Source organism: Pristiophorus japonicus, chromosome 2 (genome assembly GCF_044704955.1).
Source record: "Pristiophorus japonicus isolate sPriJap1 chromosome 2, sPriJap1.hap1, whole genome shotgun sequence".
Classification (NCBI taxonomy): domain Eukaryota; kingdom Metazoa; phylum Chordata; class Chondrichthyes; family Pristiophoridae; genus Pristiophorus; species Pristiophorus japonicus.
Window position 1 is genome coordinate 239969837 of NC_091978.1, and position 15112 is coordinate 239984948.

A 15112-nucleotide genomic window follows, 5' to 3' on the forward strand; every position below is an offset into this window, starting at 1 on the left:
GAAGCACGCCGTCCCTAGCCCTGGCCGAATGGGCTCCCTCATCGGCGGGCCACTGCTTTCCCTAAGGTAGGACTTCTATTTTTTATTTGTTATTTACTAATTGATTTTGGTGTTTTAGGTGCAGGATTCCTTCTATTTTTTTATTTTTTATTTATTGATTGCTTATTACTTTGGTCTTGGTGCTTTCGGTATAGGGTTCCTTCTATTTTATGTGTTAATTAATTGCTTATTACTTTTTGTGCTTAGTTTGGTGCTTGGTGGTGCTTTAAATGTAGTTACTTGCACCGATTCCTTAACTCTAGGTAAAGTTTTTCTGTGCGGACAGAAATGGCAACATACGCTGGCCTGTTAGTTTGGAGCAACTATTTGCTGGTCAAACACTTAAAACAGGAGTAAGTGGCTGGGAATGCCCCCTTTTGAAAAAAAACTGAACAAAATAAAACCTAACTAACTCACTTACACTGGTGCAAATTAAATGGCCAGAACTGCAACTAAAAAGATAGTCCAGAAAAATCCAGTTGCTCCAAAAAAAAAGGAGCAACTCCTGGCAAAACTTGGGCCCATACCTGACTTCCTCCAAGAGAAAAAGAAATGAGAAATTTCTGTTCCACCCAAACAACCAGCCACAAAACACAAAGCGCATTCAATCAAAACCTTGGAGTAACAAAAAAAACAAAGGAACTCTGGAGCTGTACAACAGGTGATCCTCATTAGCAAATGTTTCTGTTAGGACTGAAAAGCAGCAAAACTTTCATTTACTTCTTTAAACAAACAGCTTTATCAGGTATATTAAACAAGTATGGTAAAAGCATTGCTGCCAATATAGACATCCAAAATTCTGATCCTAACCACTTTTAAAACAGAAAGCAAAGCCACAAAACATCAAAGATCGGCTTATCGTGTTGTGGTACCTGGAACTGGGCCCATCAGTGAAAAATGGATCTTAACTCATCAAAATCAAAACTTGCAGAGTAGCTTCAAGGTTACCTTATACTCCTTCCCTGCCAATGAACAGGATTTTGGCACACATTCAGGACAACACTTTCCAACCTGCATTACCACATCTTCATCCTAAAGTTAATAGGGAGGGAAAAAAGATAAATTATAAGATCTGGACACATCATTGATAAGATTTTAATTTATTAATATTTAAAATCTAAATGATAAGAATAGGAATTTACAGACATAATGGGATTTGGATTTGGGCCATAACTGTTGGCCGGGAGGAAAAGTTTCAGTTTCACCCTCTCCCGTTCTGCTGTCACTTGTTCCGATCTAAGCATTGAATTTTTTGCTGTAATCCTACTGCCTTACAGTGGAAATTTCCTAAGTTAGTAGAATTTACTTTTATTACCTCCAGATCCTAATTTACAAGCACATTCTTCTCTGTGCATGAATCCTGACACCTCAGACCAGAAGCTTCTTATTCCTGTTAATTCTTCCCTGAACTCAGCAATGGAAATGGGTGGTAAATCTCAACTTCTGATTTCCTTTGTGGTAAGCGCTGTGGGTGTAATGTATTTGCTTCATGGGTTCTTTGCTGAAGAATTCATAACAACACATTGTTATTAAGAACTAGTTGGTTTATTAACAAAGGTTTATCAAACTACACATTACCAGTTTATCCGCTAGGCTCACAACTGCATACCTCATCGTGGTGACCAAGACACAACTGGGGTTTTATTGAGCCTTGTGAACATCACGTGACTGGCTAAACCACTCACAATGCAACAGCTCTACAAACCTGTGAGAATACTCACAGATGCATACATTACTGTGGTTTATTGGGTATGAAGTGTTAGTGTCGTGACTTCTGGATTTCATCCATTCCAACGATGTCGGGTGTGGGTGTGAAGGAGGTTGGGAGAACGTGATCTGCAGGTTCCCCTAATCGTCCATCATAACCTCAGAGAAAAATACACGAAAGCCCCAGAGAAAGGCCGTTTACATAGGGGCGATTTTTAACTCCCTCCACCCGCAGAAACCTGGTAAAACAGGAGTTTAATCTCTATGGTACTTTTTGCCGCTCAGATATCTCCCATTAGATTTTTTAACAATGGTGGTTGAAGTGTCTGCCTGAGTCAAGTGGACGCCTCAAAAAAATAAGCAAATTTATATTGCACAAGTGTAAATTGACAATTTTAATGGTGTGCTGGCTGGAGCATTTGGCATGGACACTCCATGTAAAATCTGCCGGAGCAGAAGCAAAGGCCCCAAAAGGCAAGTACAAAACCTATGTTTGTAGGGCCAGGAGTGCTTCTCCGGGTCCCATGAAGGAAGTTTGGGGCACTGCCGACCTAGTCCCTACCACTCACCACACCAGTCCCCACCTGCAAAACCGCACCACGCAACTTACCTTTGTGCTAGATAGTGGCTGACCTCTGAACAGTCTGATCTTTGCAGGGCAGCAGTCACTTTATGCCTGTTCTGGGCAGGCAGTTGTCTGGTAAAATGTTAATGAGGCCCAACCATTAAAATCGACTGGGCCTCCCACAGTAACTACCAGTTGGGAAGTCCCGCACCTTTCCTCTGCTTTCCACTCGGGAGTTAAAATTCTAGGTTGTATTCCCGAACATCTAGAGGGTTAAGGGGTGATTTGATTGAAGTTTTCAAGATATAAAGGAGAGCAGATAGGGTAGATAGAAACTATTTTCGCTGACTGGGGAGTCTAAGACTAGGGGGCATAGTCTAAAAATTAGAGCCAGACCTTTCAGGAGTGAAATTAGGAAACACTCTACACACAAGGGTGGTAGAAGTTTGGAACTCTCTTCTGCAAACGGCAACTGATGCTGGATCAATTGTTAATTTTAAATTGGAGATTGATAGCTTTATGTTATATCATAGGCAGTCCCTCGAAATCGAGGAAGACTTGCTTCCACTCTAAAAGTGAATTCTCAGGTGATTGTACAGTCAAGTATGGGAATTACAGTCTTTGTCACAGGTGGGGCAGACAGTGGTTGAAGGAAAGGGTGGATGGAGAGCCTGGTTTGCCGCACGCTCCTTCCATTGTCTGCGCTTGATTTCTGTATGCTCTCGGCGACGAGACTTGAGGTGCTCAGCGCCTGCCCAGATGCTCTTCTTTCACTTTGGGTGGTCTTGGGCCAAGGATTCTCAGACGCCTATCAAGGTGTTAAGGGATTTGGAGCAAAGGCCATGATCTCATTGAATGGTGGAACAGGCTCGAGGGGCTGAATGGCCTACTCCTGTTCCTATGTTCCTAAAATCTATGCTGTTGGTTTTCTGTGTTTTCCTTGGATTTTCTGCCAGTTATGTCAGATGATTGGGAGAATCCCCATGGAAATTCGACCTGTGTCTCCACTTAGCTCTAGCAGAGGTCAGGAACTCACCATGCAGTAAATCTCCAGTTTGAACTGGCTTCCTACAACACCAGGTTGCTATGAGCTAGCACAGTTCAGTTGTACCACCAGATCTCATTTCAGTGTTAGCTTAAAACACATTAGACTTCAGAAAGTGAGATGGGGGTAGAAATCAGAATTTATTATGGATGAGAATTCATAACAACAAAGGATTTCACGATTAACCTGCAGTAGCTTCTTACCCAACTCTACAGATCAAACGCGGGTCATTTATGAAATTCAGACTGAATCCCAAGGTGATCTCTGTGTACATAATAATATTAGAATTCAGGTCCATCAAACTTGCTCTTTCTGGCAGACCATGTAGAAATTGGACTTCCATCCGCTCCTCCTAACTTAGTAATCACCTGAGAGAGGTCAACAACTACAGGTAATACTGGGAAGAAGACAAGCCCCTGATAAATTTCCCATTGACGCCTCACTCTAATACCAATTGAACACAATTGAAAGAACATGAAAACAGCATTACAATCTACATTATTCAACTGCAGCTGGCAATCTGCTCCCAAGATGCCAGTGTTCTGTTCAGTGTTTGTTAATCTTTATTTATTATGTGCATGTCACTGTACTGTACAGAGTTATTACTGTTTGTTTTATACGTGTGAAGCCCTAGGGCACTTGTCACAATGGCTTTTGTCCCTATCTGGTGACACTGGGCAACATTGTTTATGTTGAGCTTCTTTTATTTTGATTGAACCATATGTTTCTTTTCTCTATCAGTGGTGCCTTAAAAGAGGCGCCTGCGCTGATTTTTGCTTGGTGACTCTGGGGCATCACAGTGTCATCTTTATTGGTGAATCAAAATAGATTCCCCAAATATATAAGCTTCAGTCCATTTCTTACTTAGATGTTTGCCCATTTCCATTAAAAGGCATTTAAGTAACACAGTGTAACTATTTCAAAATATCCATTACTGTATGGGAAAAGAGAATACAACTTAGTCAACATTTTTTTAAAAATCAAGATATCCCACAAAACTCTCCGTGAAGAGAAACTGCATCTTAACACGTGGTGCCACTGGAGAAAATTAAGATACTTGGATGCTAGATTTTCATCCCAATCTCGCAAATGCCCTGTTTTTTTATGAAATGATAGCTCCAGTCCTCAGGTGAGTAAAGTCCATTTGCCTTTTAAAGCTGAAATTATGCTGCTGTGTGTCTACAGACACTGTGTTTGGAACTTCAGAAGAATCATATCCACTTCATCTCTGTTTCTTTGCACTACAGTTATTTTACAGAATATGGGGGCATTTTTGGATCATTTATGCCATGTTTGATTTTTTTTTTAATTTATAAGAATGCATACCCCACGATGTGAACTTTCCACAGAAATAGTCGTTTGTCTAACTGTCCTCCTTTCCTTTAATAGGACAAAGTTGTTTCTCTTTTTACCTCCATTTAAACTCCTTTTCCTCCTTCTGCAGCAGCACTGTCTTTGGCTGAGACAGCAGGATAGCCTGGCTCACACAGGCACCATTAACTGCACTACAGATCAGACAGGAGATCCACTTCTGTGTGCTGGAGATGTTCCTAATCCCCCTACCTAACCCCTCCCCCATCTCAAAAGCCTTCACTCAGTGCGCTGACTCAGAAATAGCAATCCTGTCCGGTGAAGAGATTTGAAACGACATTAAAGACTGAAATATAGCTGCGGGCTATGAATCATGTAAAATTTTACCATTATAGCTCTCAGCTGCTGGTAGGAACTAGATTGTTTTCAAATTTCACAACTAATTTACAAGCGATGTTGACAAACTTGATGGAGTTTAGAAGTAGGAGCACTACAATCTAAAGTGTTCAAATGAAATAGAACCATCTGCACTCATTAAGATCCAATTTCCAAATAAAATCAAATACTTTTTTTTAAATGGCCCAGTGAAGATGAACTAAAAAATGATCAATTATAAAAACATGGTACATGTACTGTAGATATAAGAAATATTGAAATACAGAAAGAGAATACTTATTATCTATTTAAGCAGCTTAATAAAGGTCAGTTTTAGTTTGCAGCATTCTTTAATCAATCTATATTGCTCTGTACAGCATAACATACTATGTTATGTTGTACAGAGCAAGGAAATATATTTTATTCAAGTGGTGTGAAGTACAAATTCACATGTCCCATGACATTGTGATGAAAGCCAGTACCTAAAACTATCTTTAACCAGTTTTGGTGAACCATCATTCCCTCTGACTTAATGTTGGCAAAACTAAAGCCATCATCTTCTGCTCCCTAAAACACATCTATGCACCTCTGGCCTTGATTCCAAGCTGCCACCTCAGGCTGAGCCGACAGGTACTGACTCTTGATGAACTGCTTGACCCCAAGCCCAGCTTCCTCCAGTCATAACACCACTTTCTTTCGCCTCCAAAACATCACTACCTCTGTCCCTACCATTCCCTCTCTGCCACTGAATTCTTAATCCAAGCTTTTATCAACTCAAGACTAGATTTCTCCAGTCATCTCCTTGTGGGCCTTCTCATCTCCACTCTCTATAAGCCTCAAGCCACCCAGAATGCTGGGGTTCAAACATTAAAGTCCATATACTCATCACCTCAGTACTTGCTGGGCTTCACTGGCTCCATATGCATCATAGAATCAACTTAGATCCTAGTTTCCACCTTCAAATTCCTCCATGGCTTTGCCTCTCCCTATTTCCATAATCTCCTCCAACTATGACGTCCTCCAACTGCATGTCCCTTTATGTATAATTAATGTTCCCACTCCATCCTTTGTGGCCGCTTCTTCAGCCACTAGGCCACATCCTCTGGAACTCCATACCTCAGCCATCCACCATGCCATCTCTCTCTCTACCTTTAAAACCTCCTAAAGGTCCTCCTCCTCTTTCAATGTGTTTTCACCCACTTCTAAAACCTCTGTTCCTGCTATTCATCATCCACCGTTGTGTAAAATGCTCTTGAAATGTCTCTCTGCTAGTGAGGAGTGCTGCACACATGCAATTTATTCAGTTTTTAAAGATTCGCTGATATTTTTGTCTGTGGATTAGATTTTAAGGAATTTATAAATGCTTTGAAAATGTATTTACAAATTCAATAAAAATATAACGCAGAGAAAAATATCAGCAACTGTATTTTAAAAATCAAACAGTCTATACTGAGTGATTGCAAGTGAGCATGGCTAAGACTTGCTGCATGTTTTCCCTCTTCTCACTTCAGGCTAATTTTCTTCGATTGCCAATTTAAAATCTGCTAAATACAATGAAACTGTGACAATTAGAGCCTTTGTGAAGGCATTTTCAGATGGCCTAGCTTACTGCATTCTGAAAAGACAAAGACCCTTCCTGATTAAAAAAAACAAGCAGACACAATGCACAATTCATTTTATTGCTGTTTTTCTCCTCTAATTACTTTCTAGGTGTCAGAGTCCAGAGACCACGATTTTGCAGAGGTTGGAGATGATTCAGTGATTGTGCAATTTAAACTGTTAACAGAAGACCAAAACAAGGTAGGATATAAATGGAACTCGTTCAGAATAAGAGAGGCAATCTTTGACTCCCGCCCAAAATGTCCGCCCAAACCCAGTGTGTGGGGGGACCCAACCATTTCCAGGTTCAGGCCTCATTCAAATGCTGCAGGTGCCAAATGAGCACCACGCTGCAGCTTGCCAGTTGTGGGAGGGCAGGAAATCGGCTGCATCCTATGCTGAGCTGGCCGGCAGGTTGGGTCTAGGGAGGCTCCACAGTGGTGAGGCCTCACACGGGCCAGATTTTGTTGTGAACCCAGGAGATGCGCTCCTAGTGCATTTTCCTCCCATTTGTACTTGAAAATTGCAATCAGGGCCCCACCATGCATAGGACCCCAATTTATGTGCAAGTAGACTCCGCCTACTGCCAGCTATCTGTTTTGCAGGCGAGAAATGGGCAGCTGGAAGTTGAAAATCGGTCCCAGAATGTCTAATTGATGACTAGTAACTACTTGTCACTGTTTACACAAACATATTAGATACTTAAGTACATGCCACTCACCTTCTTACAGTATACTGGCTGACACTCTGCAGTGTAGCACTGTGCCTCACCATTACTGCATACACACTTTGAACATCCGGTCAATTTCCAGTCTTCACCATCCCTGTATGTTCTTCCCTCAAATAAGCATGATTCTGTTCATAAAGGCAATTGATACAAATAAATGAGCAACATGGAAAATTAATGTGAAATCATCATTTTGATTGTACATAAATACATTTCCATCAAAAAGAATAAAAAATTGAAGAAGAAAGAACTTGCATTTAAATAACATCTTATGGCCTCAAAATTCGGGTATTAGCAATTTCACCCATTTTTGGGTGATAATCATGGAGTTATTTATTTTTAGCGCCGGGGTAGCGTTATTGTTGGACGTCGCAAAATTCGCCAAACGGTGACCAGCGATAGTAATAGTGCTAAATCCGGCCTTGCACGAGTAAATTTGCGCGCCAGAGCCAAAATGTGCGATAAAAAAATGGGTCTTCTGCACATGCGCAAATTTTTTTTCCTCACAATTTTTTTTCTGCGATTTTTTTCTTCTTCCCACGATTCTGTTCATCTGTAAGGGTGTGCCCACACATGCGCAGTACATCCTGGGCTGAATCTGGTATTTTTCACAGACCAAGCAGCCACGATGGAAGGGGATTCCAGCAGGCAGAGAGCCCAAAAGTTTAGTTATGAGACAAACGAGGCCCTGATTGCAGCTGTGCAAAGCAGAAGGAGGGGTACTGGTAATCCCCTCCCAGCTGTGCGAAGGCGTCTGTGGACCAATGTGGACGAGGAGGTTTTCTCAGTTGATAATATCAAGAGGGACCGTCAACAATGTTGTCAAAAGTTCAATGACCATTGCAGGATCATTAGAGTAAGTAATATTCTTATTCATGCACTCTTCATTACTTAAATTGTAAATCTGTTGGTATAGGTAGGCATGCTGTTGCACCTTATTTGCCATGAATGATTGTTACACATTAGTAAGACTGCTTTTTGACATCTTAAAAGATGTTTCTGCACTTCAATGTCTTCCTCATGAATTAGGTGCAATTACCAGGGCCATGAAACAGAGGACTGTATTAAATGCACACAGTATGGTATAAGTGCTTTGATGGCCATCTCTGTTTGCCACAAGAGCAGAAGGGCCCTCTGGTAACCATTCCAATTGTCAGCTTTGCAGGGAAAGTTGTCTCACAGCTGCCGGGTGCAGCGGCGCACAGGCGGTAGTCCATCCCAGACACTGCCATTAATGGACCTTGGGGAGAGAGTGGCAGCTTTGATTGGTGCCTCAGGGAGGTCAACTACCCGTGAGAGTGCTGATGCGCTGTTCGAAACTGAGGGCAAGTCCTGCAAAATCCTACGGTTGGGTTGGGGCAGTGTGATGTAGTGTCTGTGGACTAGGGTTGGGGCAATGTGATACAGTGTCTGTGGGCTAGGGTTGGGGCAATGTGATGTAGTGTCTGTGGGCTGGGGTTGGGGCAATGCGATGTAGTGTCTGTGGACTGGGGTTGGGGCAATGCGATGTAGTGTCTGTGGGCTAGGGTGGGGGCAATGTGATGTAGTGTCTGTGGACTAGGGTTGGGGCAATGTGATACAGTGTCTGTGGACTAGGGTTGGGGTTGTGATGCAGTGTCTGTGGACTAGGGTGGGGGCAATGTGATGCAGTGTCTGTGGACTAGGGTTGGGGCAATGTGATGCAGTGACTGTGGACTAGGGTTGGGGCAATGTGATGCAGTGTCTGTGGACTAGGGTTGGGGTTGTGATGCAGTGTCTGTGGACTAGGGTTGGGGCAATGTGATGCAGTGTCTGTGGACTAGGGTTGGGGCAATGTGATGCAGTGTCTGTGGACTAGGGTTGGGGGAATGTGATGCAGTGTCTGTGGACTAGGGTTGGGGGAATGTGATGCAGTGTCTGTGGACTAGGGTTGGGGTTGTGATGCAGTGTCTGTGGACTAGGGTTGGGGCAATGTGATGCAGTGTCTGTGGACTAGGGTTGGGGCAATGTGATGCAGTGTCTGTGGACTAGGGTTGGGGGAATGTGATGCAGTGTCTGTGGACTAGGGTTGGGGCAATGTGATGCAGTGTCTGTGGACTAGGGTTGGGGTAATGTGATGCAATGTCTGTGGACTAGGGTTGGGGCAATGTGATGCAGTGTCTGTGGACTAGGGTTGGGGGAATCTGATGCAGTGTCTGTGGACTAGGGTTGGGGCAATGTGATGCAATGTCTGTGGACTAGGGTTGGGGCAATGTGATGCAGTGTCTGTGGACTAGGGTTGGGGCAATGTGATGCAGTGTCTGTGGACTAGGGTTGGGGGAATGTGATGCAGTGTCTGTGGACTAGGGTTGGGGCAATGTGATGCAGTGTCTGTGGACTAGGGTTGGGGGAATGTGATGCAGTGTCTGTGGACTAGGGTTGGGGCAATGTGATGCAGTGTCTGTGGACTAGGGTTGGGGCAATGTGATGTAATGTCTGTGGGCTAGGGTTGGGGCAATGTGATGCAGTGTCTGTGGACTAGGGTTGGGGCAATGTGATGTAATGTCTGTGGACCAGGTTTGGGGCAATGTAATGCAGTGTCTGTGGACTCGGGTTGGGGCAATGTGATGTAATATCTGTGGACTAGGGTGGGGGCAATGTGATGCAGTGTCTGTGGGCTAGGGTTGGGGGAATGTGATGCAGTGTCTGTGGGCTACATATAATGGAGTAGCGCCGGTCTTTCAAATGAGCCTGTGTTATGTGACCTTCCTCATGTCACCCTGTCCTCTCCCCTGCTGCTAACCGCTCATCTGTTGTTTTCTATTTCCAGGTGAGGAGGCGCCACATCCTCCAATGGAAGCCTCCACCTCAGCCCATCGTGTGGGGGTGGAGGAGGAGGACCACAGAGACACTGAGGACAAGAACCTCCACGGAAAGAGGAAACTCAGGAAGTTATTCTGGGGGTTGGGGCGATGCAATCGACATCTCTTTTAGCTCTGACTAGGAAGACACATTCTCGGGCTTTGGCCAATCCGAAGCCCTGGGTCCAAATGGTGTGCAACCACACACTCCCAGGTTGAATCCCATATGCCGTCTCTCCAGAGGGTGAGTCGGCAAAGCCGGTCTGCTGACAGACAGGCAGACGCACACCTGGACATGGTGGGACTGTCCAGGGAGAGCATCCAGTTCAGCCGACAGCTCCTGGAGGTCTTGGGTGCTTTTCCCACAAGCATTGCAGCACTATCGGCGGACTTGAGGGAGGGCATGTCGCAGACTGTCGCGGCTGTCAATGACCATGCCCAATTGATGGTCTCGACCTTTGGCACTGCAGTCCCCAGTTTCATAGCACCCAGACCCATGTCACCTGTGAGTGGCGAGGCCAAGCAAGAGACTCACCACTCAGAAGCCGGGCCTTCCATACCCAGAGCTTCTCCAGGAGATCCACACATGCCATTGTCTATCCCTTTTTAGAGCAACACTCTGGCCGCGTTGCTTCATGATGTGTTGGTACCACCTTGAGTACAGTCATGGCACGAGGGAGGGAGGTTATGATGAGGGGGGAGGAGGGGCCGCAGCTAAAAGACATTCGATGCAGGGGTTGTTCTTTCGATATTTTTTGTGGTTGTTTTGTTGTTGTTGCTATTTTGTAAAAGTTTTTAAAGTTTTCCAATTCTGTTAAGTTAATAAAAGTTCACAATAATGTTTAATAAATGTTATTCTAGTTTTCAAATTACGTTTACAATGTTTAATAAATCTTATTCAAGTTACTGTATGTTAAATAAATTATTTTGTTCACCTTAACCATTCCTGTGTATTGTCTCATTTGCAGAATAAGAGGGGGAATAGTCAACATGGTGGGATAGAGTGGGCAGGCAATGGTCAAACGTGCCATTCACTGTTCAAACAAAGCAATGAATTATGAGCTATTGACATAAGGCTTTTGCAGTGGCGAAAGCTCCACGAGGCGATGCTCAGCTTGTGTCTGAGGGTTGTGGAGGTGGGTCATGAGCCAGGTGGCAAGGCCGTAACCTTTGTCCTCCAGCATCCAGCTCTGGCCTTGTGGCTGACGCTCGAACAGGTATGAGACAGTGTCTCACGCAAGATGAAAACATCATGGATGCTCCCTGGAAATTGGGCATTTACTGCCATGGTGCGCTGAGTATGGTCGCAGACGATCTGTACATTCAGGGAGTGGAATCCCTTTTGGTTTTGGTAAACCTCTGGATCCTCTAAAGGTGCTCGCAGGGCAATGTGCGGACAGTCAATGGCAGTCTGAACCTTGGGGAAACCAGCAATTCGTGCCAAGCCTACAGACCCTCTAATTCTGTGCCTCCTTAGCCATTGGGAACTTTATAAATTCCATCCTGCATGTATACAGTGCAGTAGTCACCTGGCGAATGCAGCAATGTGTGGCGGCTGCGAGATGGAGCATATGTCCCCTGCTGATACCTGAAAGGAGCCAGAGGCATAGAAGAAAGTGCCGCAGTCACCTTCACCTCAATGGGCAGTGCAGTCCTGTTGCCATTGGTAGGCTGTAGGTCTGCCTTTATGAGCAGGCATATCTCTGTGACCACCTCTTTTCATAGAAACATAGAAACATAGAAAATAGGTGCAGGAGTGGTGAACCTATGGAATTCTCTACCACAGAAAGTTGTTGAGGCCAATTCACTAAATATATTCAAAAAGGAGTTAGATGTAGTCCTTACTACTAGTGGGATCAAGGGGTATGGCGAGAAAGCAGGAATGGGGTACTGAATTTGCATGTTCAGCCATGAACTCATTGAATGGCGGTGCAGGCTCGAAGGGACGAATGGCCTACTCCTGCACCTATTTTCTCTCGGGCGATAGCGCAGCGTTGTACTCCGATTGACGTCATAAAAACGGGCGGGCAATCATTTTTAGCGCTGACGCAAAACCGCTGCCAAATTCTCTGCCCTGATGCTAAATTTTGCCGATTCATTTCATTTTATCAATTGTTAACAACATTTAGTTCCATTTGATGCAGCTTTCAGTCTTTGAAGAATCCCTTTAAAGAGCTAAGTATGGATGCAAACATAATCAGGATTATTTTTATCTGACCCTTTCGTGACATTTTCAGGTTTGCGATGACACTAAACAGGCGCAACCTGCCGACTTTCTAGCCCTATGTCCTGAGGACATCCAATAGGGCTTCACAATCAATGAATTACTTTTGAACCATAGTATTGGTGTGATGTAGGTGAATGCAGTAGCTAATTTGCACAGAGCAAAGTTCCACAATCAGCAAATGAGTTGAATCACCAGTTAACCTGTTTTTTATGATGTTGGTTGAAGAATGAATGTTGGCTATGACACCTGGAAAAACTCCCTGTCCATTAGTTCCAATGAGTTCCTTTAAATCCATCTGAACAGCCATACAGGGCCTCCCTTTAATATCTCATCCAGAAGGTGGCACTTCCAACAATGCAGCACTCCCTTAGTATGTAAGCACATAAGAAATAGGAGCAGGAGTAGGCCATTTGGCCCTTTGAGCCTGCTCCACCATTCAATAAGATCATGGCTGATCTGATCCTGGCCTCGACTCCACTTCCACGCTCTCTCCCCATAACCCTTGACTCCCTTATCATTCAAAAATCTGTCTATCTCCACCTTAAATATATTCAATGACCCAGCCTCCACGGCTCGCTAGGGTAAAGAATTCCAAAGATTCATGACCCTCTGAGAGAAGAAATTCCTCCTCATTTCTGTTTTAAATGGGCGACCCCTTATTCTGAAACTATGCCCCCTAGTTCTAGATTCCCCCACGAGGGGAAACATCCTCTCTGCATCTACCCTGTCAAGCCCCCTCAGAATCTTATATGTTTCAATAAGATCACCTCTCAGTCTTCTAAACTCCAATGAGTATAGGCCCAACCTGCTCAACCTTTCTTCATATGACAGCCCCTTCATCTCAGGAATCATCCTTGTGAATCTTCTCTGAACTGCCTCCAATGCAAGTATATCCCTCCTTAAATAAGGAGACCAAAACTGTACGTCGTACTCCAAGTGTGGTCTTACCAACACCCTTACAGTTGGAGCAGGACTTCTCTACTTTATACTCCATCCCTCTTGCAATAAAGGACAACATTCAATATCCCTTCCTGATTACATGCTGGACCTGCATGCTAACTTTTTGCGTTTCATGTACAAGAACCCATAGATCCCTCTCTACTACAGGATTTTGTAATCACTCCCCATTTAAATAATACTTTGCTTTTATATTTTTCCTACCAAAGTGGATAACCTCACATTTTCCCACATTATAGTCCGTCTGCCAAATTTTTACCCATTCACTGAGCCTATCTATATCCCTTGTAGATTATTTGCATCCTCCTCACAACTTGCTTTCCCACCTATCTTTGAATCATCAGCAAAGTTGGTTACGTTACACTCGGTCCCGTCATCCAAGTCATTGATATAAATTATAAATAGTTGAGGCACCAGCACTGATCCCTGTGGCACCCCACTAGTTACAGTTTGCCAACCTGAAAATGACCCATTTATCCCGACTCTCTATTTTCTGTTAGTTGGCCAATGCTCTATCCACACTACTATATTACCCCAACCCCATGAGCTCTTATCTGGTGCAGTAACCTGTTGTGTGGCACCTTATCGAATGCTTTCTGGAAATCCAAATACACAACATCAACTGGTTCCCCTTTATCCACTCTGCTCGTCATACACAAAGATCGCCAGCAAATTTGTCAAACATGATTTCCCTTTCATAAAACCATGCTGACTCTGCTTGATTGCATTATGCTTTTCTAAATGTCCTGCTACTACAGGTTGAGCGTCCAAAATCCAGAGTTCCGTAATCCGGATTGTTCCGTAATCCGGACCCGTCGACCCTGCCGACCTCGAGGTCCCGCCGCTGCCCGACCTCGGGCCTCGCCTCACTGGCCCTCACATCGCCGCTGCCCGACCTCGGGCCTCGCCTCACTGGCCCTCACATCGCCGCTGCCCGACCTCGGGCCTCGCCGCCACGCGACCTCTGGCCTCGCTGCCACTGCCCTCACCTCGAGGCCTCCTCGCCGGCCCGCCCAAACAATTCCTCCGCGATGGGGCCGCCCGACCAGCTCTTCGGCCGGCCCCACCCGATCACCTCCTCAGTGCCGGGGCCCGCCCGAACTCTTCCCCGGAGGTGGGGCCCCGCCCGAGCACTTCTCCGGCGGCGGGGCCCGCACCAACTTTTCCTCGGCGGCGAGCCCTGCCCGAACATCTCCTTGGTGGCGGGCCCCGCCCAAACTCTTCTCCAGCGGTGGGGCTCCAGCGGATGACCTCATGCCTGCCGAACGCCACCCCCACCGACCTCATTGGCCAGCAAACACCCCCCTGCTAACATTCCGAAATCCAGAAATACCCGAACCTGGGCTCGGGTGTTTCCGGATTCATGACCTCAGAAAGACGTTCCAAAATCCGGCAAAACGCAAAATCCAGATCGGCCTCAGTCCCAAGGGTTCCGGATTCAGGGCGCTGCACCTGTACTTCCTTAATAATGAACTCCAGCATTTTTCCAATGACAGATGTTAGGCTAACTGATCCACAGTTTCCTGCTTTCTGTCTCCCTCATTTCTTAAATAGGCGTGTTATATTGGCGGTTTTCAAGTCCGCTGGGACATCTTCAGAATTCAGGGAATTTTTGGTAGATTACAACCAATGCATCCACTTTCTCTGCAGCCACTTCCTTTAAGACCCTAGGATGCAGGCCATCAGGTCTATGGGACTTGTCCACCTTTCGTCCCATTCGTTTGCCTAGTACTTTATCTCG

General features: G+C 45.0%; 1 protein-coding gene across 1 annotated transcript in view; it reads right to left on the reverse strand.

Annotated features, from left to right (window-relative positions):
* fras1 (Fraser extracellular matrix complex subunit 1) overlaps positions 1-15112 on the reverse strand; it is a 757390-nt gene that overhangs the window by 421525 nt on the left and 320753 nt on the right. Inside the window, exons 6-7 of the mRNA XM_070871094.1 lie at positions 7363-7496; positions 988-1071 (exon numbers count right to left, since the gene is read on the reverse strand). Of these exons, the coding sequence (XP_070727195.1) occupies positions 988-1071; positions 7363-7496 (218 nt within the window). The remainder of the gene's footprint in view (positions 1-987; positions 1072-7362; positions 7497-15112) is intronic.